The sequence below is a fragment of the Idiotropiscis lumnitzeri genome, chromosome 9, assembly GCF_059441095.1.
Source record: "Idiotropiscis lumnitzeri isolate Australia: NSW breed Sydney's pygmy pipehorse chromosome 9, RoL_Ilum_1.0, whole genome shotgun sequence".
In the NCBI taxonomy this organism is placed as follows: domain Eukaryota; kingdom Metazoa; phylum Chordata; class Actinopteri; order Syngnathiformes; family Syngnathidae; genus Idiotropiscis; species Idiotropiscis lumnitzeri.
The window spans coordinates 3,135,558-3,145,242 of record NC_142399.1 but is presented as its reverse complement, the minus strand read 5'-3'; the positions used below and the strand labels follow the sequence as shown (position 1 = coordinate 3,145,242).

At 41.7% G+C, this 9,685-nt stretch overlaps 1 protein-coding gene across 1 annotated transcript; it reads left to right on the top strand.

Annotated features, from left to right (window-relative positions):
• Positions 1–9,685, top strand: sack1b (scaffolding CK1 anchoring protein B). Its single transcript, XM_088305415.1, has 5 exons — positions 1–296; positions 1,927–2,400; positions 2,983–3,147; positions 5,153–5,277; positions 5,942–9,685. The coding sequence occupies exons 1-5, from the start codon at positions 225–227 to the stop codon at positions 7,839–7,841; spliced, it is 2,736 nt and encodes a 911-aa protein (XP_088161541.1). The 5' UTR covers positions 1–224; the 3' UTR covers positions 7,842–9,685.

Below are 9,685 nucleotides of genomic sequence, written 5' to 3'. Positions count from 1 at the left end.
AAGAGAGGAGAGGAGAGCAGAGGAGGAAGAGGTGTGGCTAGAAGTCTCAAACAGGTTTATGGTTGCTTGTGAGCAAGTTTCCAAGAAGACCGACCATTTGCATGTCAAAACTGGAACTTACTCCGTCAGCTTGCACAGTGCCGATCATGTTCAGACACCTCCTTGTCTCTGTGGCTTCCAGCTGGGGGGTGCAGTAGCCTCCTCAAATATTCCAAATAATTACTATGCAGATGCCTGTACATAAACCTCATTGGGATATGTTTGGGAGCAGTCAACAGGATTTTCGTACTTCAAATGTAAGTTACGGTCTTATCATTCTCTGAGCGATGTTTGTGTCGTGCTCGTCAGAAATAAGCTCTTGAAGACGTGCAGCTGCACTCTAATTTGTTTCCTTGGGGGCATTTACATTTGATTAAGGGCTTGACCGCAGTGTTGCACGTCCAATGCTTTTCAGCTGGATCATATACAGTATATTAAAAAAAAAAACCCCCCCCCCCAAAAAAAAACGATATTACAGATTGTGATTTTCTCGTTAAGCATTAAAGTGTTTCTGATTATATTGTACTGTTATTTAAAATGTGACCTGTACTGTTAATAAATGTTTCAATGAACCCTGAAACAGATGAATTAAATTACAGTGTCCAACGTGGTTTTCATAAGAATTTGTGGTGTTCTGACAATAAGCGAGCGCACACCCACAATTTGTGACATCACGGCATTGTTTATCGGGTGGAGCAGAAAAGCCTCTCGTCAGAGGATGTTAAAAAAAAAAAAAAAATGGGCCCACCCCGAACTCCAAATGTCATATTACTATTTTTGTTTTTTTCTGCCAAACACTTATGTCGAGATTTAGCAATAAACACATTCTGGGCTAGCTTTTCAAAATATTCTGCTTAATAATTCATTAATTTTTTTCCATTCCAGTTCCTTCAGTTATAATAAACGCAATGTTTAAAAAAAAAGCCCAAAACAGAAAAAAAAAAATTCTTCTTTTGCGCTTCACCTCCCTGTAATGCCCCGCCCCCCCCCCCTCAGAGGAGCGCTCGTTGTGAGACCACCAACCTTTCCAGTCAAGATGGATCTCCTATGACTGCATTGTAAATATTCCAAAATTAATTGGCTGCTACAGCAAAGGCGAGACACGATCGCGGCCGTTCCAGGAAAATTATTAGACATGATTATTATTCAGAGCTTCAAACGCGACTCGCACATTTTGGAACATGTGAGCTCAATAGAATTGACTTACCTTATTTTATCTATCGTCCCCGACTGACTGACTTTCTTCTCAGAGATGCGCCTCATTAAAACTCGGACGGAGTTGATGACTCGATGACCAATCGTCGAACCGCGGTGACATTCATTGATCGAATACGACTTTGAATGAAGGGGCCTGATAAATTAAATAAATTAAAAATAGCTTTGGCCACACGGCCCCCTCGATGTGACGTCACCGAGTGAACCGGTTCCAATCGTCTTCACTGAGTCACATTTTGCAGCAGGAGCGGTTTAATGACAAATGTTCACGCTGCAGAGGAGTGACCACGATGATATCGGCGATCTTCGTATCACTTGTTCACATTCCCCGTTTTATTCCTCGGGGATTTTAAAATCATCAAGCTGGTTGCGCTGTTTTCCGAAAGCTGCAATTACAAGCGTGATTACAGGCGGGGGGTGTATTTACATTTGGATCACGAACAGAAAAGTGGCAGAGAGAAATCCCTGCTGTTTGTTCGGAAATATCAATGAAAAAAAATGTAAAGATTTTTTAATCACCTTATGATTAAAAAAATAATAATAATTAAATAAGCAGGGTGTGTCTGCCTGAAGCGTGATGACATTTCCTACTGATGAATCATGTGCTTTCGGGGATTCAAACTCCCTATATTTCCTCTCCCTCAACCTTTTTCTTTTTGTTTTATGCAACAGTTCCAAGGAAGGATGACGGGAACAATGGACTCGGCCCAATTTTCTTCGCTGTCATCCTTAAGAGGAGAGCAAGCTTCAGGGGATTACATGCAAGCCCACTACAAGGAGGCGTATCGTCTGGCCATTGATTGCCTTCTAAGCGGAGGCAGAGACAGTTACGCAGAGTTCCTCAAAGGGGAACGCATCGGAAGCTTCCTGTCTGACGCCGAGCTTGCCTTCATCACATCAAACGCCAAAGAGCTCCCGCCTCAGACCCACGTGGAGGAAATCAATAACCCCACCGACAGCCAATCGTCCTCGGGGACGTATTGGCCCGTGCACTCGGATGCCGACGCTCCCGCCTTGGAAATGGGATGGCCTGAGGTCATGCAGGAAAATCTGCAGACCAATATAGATCTTCTCTATCATCCCCCAAGACAAAACAGCCCGAGCATTAAAGAAGTCATTTTGAAACACATCCGGGATGCAAGACAGGTAAAACAAGATGCACTAATTCATATGGCAAGCGTGTTCCATTCAAGTGTGCCACGCTCGATCTTGAGGTCTCACACCTCCAGCGTGCAGTGGCAGGGAGTGTCTGCTGACATTTTCATGGCCCACATCCAGTTTGACAACTTCTCTCATCGAGGGAGTGTGGGAACATGTTGCTACTACTACGATATTAACTCCTTTACAGAATGACGATGACTCACAAATGGTCACCAGTTTGGATTCGCTTGCATGCACCTCTTTTGATTTATATAAAAAAAAAGAAAGAGTCCTTTTGTTTCTCCTTCATTACAGACAAATGTGTTTGTTAAATTAAAGGTGGGATGCAAAAGCTGGAATAATTGACAGCATTCTACAAGCGAATCCCCCCACCAAAAATATTGCACAAACATTGAAAATCATCTAAAAAAATAAAAATGTCAGATCCCACTGCGCTCACGCCCCCAAGTTGCGTTCATTATTTCAATTAATCTTGACATGTATTGAAATATTTCTGAAATACCCGGCAAAGTGAAATCAGGGATTTGTTTCTGAATACATATTTATTTGCCGACTTTCTCGTGGCAGGTCATCGCCATTGTGATGGATATGTTCACCGATGTGGATATATTGAAAGAAACGGTTGACGCCTCCATCCGGGGAGTTCCTGTTTACCTGCTTTTGGATGATTTCCACTTGAAACATTTCCTCACAGCGGCTGAGAATCAAGACGTAAAACTTCAACAACTCCGAGTATGTGACTCATTAAACATCATTGGATGCTTTCTTGCGTGTACTCTCATGTCTTTTTCTCTCATTAGCGTGGGCGATTTTGTCTTCTTTGTTTTTGTTCTCAGCAGAGTTTTTATTTGGATTTTTTCGTGTGTGTGTGTGACCTTGTCATTTGCGCTGCTTGAGTGCTTGGCCAGTACCCTTGTCATTATATTCAAGTGCCCTCAGGGATGTCTCGTTAAATCATTCTCAGGCATATACACAGACCTTCTTGATGTGCTGTTTATTTTATATATATATATATGTGTTCCTAATGGAAAGAGAATCAAGTCTTTTTCGAGGAAAAAAAGGCTCAAATTATAATTCAAAGTTCAATTTAGAATAGCGGTAGTAGAGGTGAAGATACTTTTTCTTATTTTTTTTTTTATTAAACACGTTCGGTTAAGGTTATGAAATAAATCATACTTCTCTGAAATGGGGCAATATTTTGCGAATAAAGTCACAATGTTGTAAATTCTAAAGAAGAAGCAAGAAAAAGTTTCAACTTGTAATAAAATAAATTTTCAAAATGATAATTATTATTAAGAAAATGATAGTTTTAAAGTCGTAATGTTATGAGATTTATTTAATTAATTATTATTTTTTTAATCCTAATATTGTGAAATTAGGTCAAGTTTGTGTGTTTGATGTGTTCGCCGTCTAGCTTCCTTCACTTACGATCATTGAAACATTTGATTACATATTTGCCTCTCAAAGGATTGCAATGTTGTCAATGCACAACTTGAACGCCGATATAGCAGATGAGAAAATTCTTATCCCATGTGCTCCTCTGAGTGATGTTATTCATTCATAGTCGGAGTCGTCTATGAAATTCCTGGGGTGGCATCGATGAGGAGACGGTGTTGTCGCAAAGACAAATTTTAAACCACCGTCTCTCATATTTCATCTCCAACTCAGACTGTTGATTTTCAACAACTACATGATATACTTTGTCATTATAGAAAACCTCTTTCTTTGTTATCTTGCAAAGAGAAAAGAAGATTCTCTGCATGCTGTGTTTACACAGGCAGTCACAATAAAACTTACATTAAGATTTTTTTTTCTGCCAGGTAATGAAAGTTATTATGATGAGATTACGGTAAAATTCAGCGTTCATGATCTTAATTAAATAGATAATCATATCAAATAAATTACATAGCTACTGTAGTTTTTTTTTTACATAAATAAAATGGTTTCCGGACTTTTTAATGACGTCAATCAGATGACTACAGAAGTTGCTGAGGTCATAACTGCGAGTGTCTTATTTTGCAGATCCGATCAATGACATCAATGATCGATCAGGAAAATTGCCATGAAAGAAAATCACAGATTTTGCATTAAATACAAAATATCGCTCCATCACAATGCAGCCAATCACAGCGGCAGGAAATCTCGCCCCCTCGTAAATAAAGTTATTCTAGAGCCCTGCATTATCTTTCAAGGTTTGAATTTGTGCCAAAATGTTTTTTTTTTTTTCTAAACCCTTTTTTTGTTTCCAATACTGGAGTGGAAGGACCAGCACACGCTTCAGAAAAACAACCCCTCGCCTCCTGGCGCTCTTTCGATGATTATGTTGTTTTTCTTTTCTTAACATGCATTGCTAGAGCCAAATCGAACCATTCAATCTTGATCTGAAACATTATTTTCCATGTGCTTGTGGGAGACTTGAAACACTGCCGCATGTTCGCCCTCTACATTCAAAGGAGCCACGTGGGACATGAAGGACACGAGACTATTTTCACATGTAGAACATAATCAGCAGAGTGGAACAAAATCCACTCGGTGATGCTGGTGGGCTGCAATGTTGTTCTAATATGAAAACAACTTTAATAGGTTCAAATCTGTTCAAATAAAAAAAAAAATAACACACTCACACTCACACCAAATGCTTCGAAAGCATGCATGTCAACAATTCAACACGTCCACACATTGATTCAAAGTGTCGACGTTTCAAGCTGACTCATTCTTTTCCTTTTCTTTTTCCCAGAACATGAGGGTGCGTACTGTGAAAGGTGAAGATTATCAGTGTCGGACAGGGACTAAATTTCATGGAGGAATGGAGCAGAAATTTATCTTGGTGGACTGTCAAACAGCGATTTACGGCTCTTACAGGTGAATGCGTCTGTTGCATGTCATACTCTGATTTCTGCCTTTTTGCGGAATGTGACAGTTGGATGACTTTCAGTACGTTTGAACAGTGTTCTTTAAATATAATGAAATGAAGATTGTTGAAAAGAAAAGGGAGTAGAAAATAAACGAGTGTATGCTCGGCACGAGCAGACTGTGGATGTGTATTTGTGTCATTGTGTGAGGTCTACCAAGTGATGGGAAAATTAAGCTTCAAATTTGCTTCACGAACCAGCTGCTGTATTTTTGAGTCCTCTAGATGGCACTGTAGGTTTAAATGAAGGCTTTAAAAAAAATGGCAATTCAATGTTGAACAGAGAGTGCCATCTACAGGAGTCCAACAGTACTACAACTGGTTCATGAAGCAGATTTGAAGTTTCATTTAGCCATCACTCGGTCTACCTGGCCATGTATTTAAATGAACTTTAGTAGTGAGCAGGTCTTGCTACATGATGATCCGTCATTATTTTTATCTCCAGTTTTTCCATAATACATCTATCTTACAGTATATCATATTTTGACGTTTCAATATAATAATAAGAATAATGATCCATTATCCACAAGACTGAACCAGAAGACGAAACCTTTGTTGCAAGATGTTCCGTCCACATTGATGACACGACCATTTCTGTTGTGTGTGTGTTCGCAGATTCACTTGGTCATGTGCAAAAATCAATTTGAGCATGGTGCAGGTCATCACAGGTCATCTGGTGAGGACTTACGATGAGGAGTTTCGAACGCTGTACGCGAGATCGACAGCGCCGGCTGAATTGTGCCAAGCCGATCAGTCCGTCGCCTCAAACGGGAACCACACGGCGCTCGGCTGGACAAAATATTCTCCTCACTCGACGCAAACGATTGATCGGCGTGACCAGTTAAGGCACACGTTGGACTCGGTCTACCGGAAGACCTGCGAGCGGAATCTGTACACAAGAGACTTCAATGATAATCACTTTGCGTCACTTGTGCATGACACCGGTTTGCAGAAGCACGTGTCCAAATTGCAGTCCGCGGAGTCAATGAACTACTTAAAGAGGCACAGCTACGCGGGAGAACGACACGATGGACATATTACACAGAATGTCAGAGCCAGAGCAAGCAACTGGAATATTTGCCGGGAAACGGCAATCGGGCAAAACAACTATCCAATGGAGAATAATTATTTCGTGCCACATTACAGGAGTCAAAAGCTTCGTCAGTCATACAACGGCAATGACAAACAAATTCTGTCCATTCAGCAAAACATGCCGACACTGGAAAAAACGTCCAAATCCTTCATGCGGACCTGGAGGATCCAGTCGTACCTTCAAAAGCCAGACATGCCGTTTAGCGAGCCGTCTGACTATCTGGACCAGTTCGATTCGCCTAACAGCTTCATGCAGGGACGAATGAGGTCTTCGCTTGTCTACAGGTCCGCCATACCGGAACAATTGGACGCCACACCATCTGTAGGTAGCCGCTCATCGGCTCGTCATAACTCTTTGCGCTATTCCTCAATGCAGTGGAATCCATCGGGAGGACCAGAAAGCAACCGACTAAACAATGAAGAATTCATGCTCAAGAGAAAAAGTCTGCAGATTTTGGACGACTACAGCAGTGGGAAGAATTCATACCCGTCTACGTACGCCAGCTTAGGTCGAGCGAAACGTGGGCAGATCATTACAAATGCCGACATTCCGACTGACAGCTGGCACAAAAGGCACAGTGTGGCCGATCCAAGATCCAACATGGCATACGCGCAGGACTCCTCAGGTGGCATGTACGGAGCGTTCGCTAGGATGCAAATAGAGAGAGGCTCCGGCGCGATCAATGCGAAGCATAGCGGATACGGGTCCAATCTCAACGAGGATCAGCGATCTGTCTCTCATTATGATGTCAAGAGCCCCAGCACTTCTATTTGGCAGGAGCCTCCTTCCAGAACTCTATCTGCTGCTAGCCTGGATGTCGACAGCAGGGATTTGGACGCTAAGTCCAACAGAACTGGCTCTCAGCATTTTCTAAAGAAGAGTACCAAGAAGATAAAGTCGTTTTTGAACATTCCAGATAAGAAAGAGGATCGCGTCGGAAGTGTAGAAACGCCGAGCGTGACGTCAGATGACAGCACAGACACTATTAAAGCCGAGGACGAGTCCGCGGTTGCACATTACCATAGCAACTCATCCATCGGACTTCAGCAAAACCATGCGGCCGAGGTAAAGTATTCCAAACCGAGATTCAAAACGGAGGATCACCGGCACGTCTCTCAGCTTCCTTCCTCAGAAACAACATCGCAAAGTAAGCTGGGCTTTGGCGAAAAAAAGGCAATCCCAGACGTCGATGTGGCCGGCTGGAGTAAAGACCGAAAAGCGGACAATCGCCTTTACAGCAGATTTGAGCCGTTTTGTTCAATTCAAAAGAAACAATCTTCATACTTGACATACAACTCTCTGGAGAAAGTCAAAAACCCAACTACTTACCACAACCATGACCGTCTAGGGCGAGGCCACCACGAAAATAAGATTGAGAAATTCTTTCATCGAGTGGGAAACCTCATTCACAAGACTAAGTAGTGGCAGGTCACTTATTTGGGGCAGTTTGAAATTCAACTTTTAAAAAACGAAATTGACAGGTCGTTCGCAGATCCGCCTCACGGTTCTTGACCGGGGATTCAAATTTGGATTCCGGCCTTCCTTTATGGACTTGACATGTCCTCCCCCGTGCTCGCGTGGGTTTTCTCTATGAACTCTGGCTTCCTCCAAAACACGCAAGTCAGGTTCATTGAAGACTCCAAAATGTTTAGAGGTGTGAATGGCTGTTTTTAAGTTTCCTGCGATTGGCTGGTGACTAAGTCAGTCTGAAGTCGGCTGGGATCGGCTCCAGCTCACCTACAATCTAGTGATGGGAAAATGAAGCTTCAAATGTGCTTCATGAACCAGTTGCTGTATTTTAGAGTCCTGTAGATGGCACTGTTGCTTTAAAAAATGGCAATTCAGTGTGCTTTCAGCCCAAAGTCGAACAGAGACTGCCATCTACTGGAGTCCAAAAATACGACAACTGCTTCATGAAGCAGATTTGAAGCTTCATTTACTCATCACTACCCAGAATGAGGATTAGCGGTATGGAAAATGGATGGATGAATTGGCATCCTGCCACAGAACAAAACTTGTAATATTTTCCAAGTACAATTGTTTCCTTGGCTTCTGAACTTTGGTTCAAGAGTCCATTTGAAATAGTCACGATACGGTCCTCTACATTAATGAGTACACTCAAAAAGACACAAAGAACTTCAATAGCATCATACATATAATGACACTGAAAAAACTTGATGACAGTTCACCAGTCAAGGTTAATATATTCAAATAATTGTAGCACAGTGTACAGATACGCTTCACCACTTTGTTTACATTGGACGTTTACAGCCAACTGTTGACAGTTTTACGCCATTTTTTTCTTTTTATTATTGGGCATGTATGCACTGTACTGTACATGGATCTGCTGAAATATATTTGATATAAAATATAGCAGATGCCTGCACATAAAACTTGAATTACAATGTTCAAGCAACTGCTGCACAGCCATTAAGTGGTGGTTGTGTCCCAATGGCACAACAATTGCAATAAGTGCACGTTTAGAAACAGATCAAAGCACTCAAAGTGTAGCAAATGCAATGATGAAAGCACACAGCTTTTGTAGCATTTGTCTCGGTTTTATGAATTGTAAACGTAGTTTGGAAAAAAAAAAAAAAAAAAAAACATGTTCTGCTTGCTTTGCATTCAACTGCAAGAGAAATGTTTTTGACAACGTGCGATTGGATACTGACAAATTGCACCAATTAAAGACCATGGCAGGTTTGATGTCACGAGTGTCGTCTTTTACTTTTGGATTATGTGAATAGAGTTTATGTACATGGTGAATGGAATAAAAATACAAACGTACATCCAATGCAAGGGTGCATTCTGCGTTTTGCACAACGTCCGCAGGGGTGCGATCCCGTCACTCGCAACCCTGAACAAGATAAGCAGCAAATGTGGTGTACATGCGTAAACAGGCTTTCACTTTTTCAAGTGCTTTTCTACTTTCAAGGTACTCGAAGGCCTTTATCGTTGTCGACCTACTAAGGACGCAGGAGCAAATGAGTATTAGACATAGTGGCATAGTCACAGAAGCTCAGGGTCAAAGCAACAACCTTCGGGTCTTACTTTCGTCTCTTCAACTTGTTGAGTTGTTAAAAGTAATTTCTTTTTTTTTTTTTTTATTGTCCTCTTGGATCATCTATCTTCTTTGTCTTGAGAAATCGCACGCTGAGACAGCAAAGCAGTCCAAAAACCACGACGCTCGCTCCATCGTCCGTCACATTTGTGATGAAGTTTTCACCATGAAATTACGCATTTGTTTTTCCACTAAACCAATTGCA

Coding starts and splice junctions, on each gene's coding strand:
- sack1b (XM_088305415.1), top strand. CDS start 225: ATGCAGATGCCTGTACATAAACCTCATTGGGATATGTTTGGGAGCAGT. Junction 297..1,926: donor AGGATTTTCGTACTTCAAAT/GTAAGTTACGGT, acceptor TTTATGCAACAG/TTCCAAGGAAGGATGACGGG. Junction 3,148..5,152: donor TAAAACTTCAACAACTCCGA/GTATGTGACTCA, acceptor TCTTTTTCCCAG/AACATGAGGGTGCGTACTGT.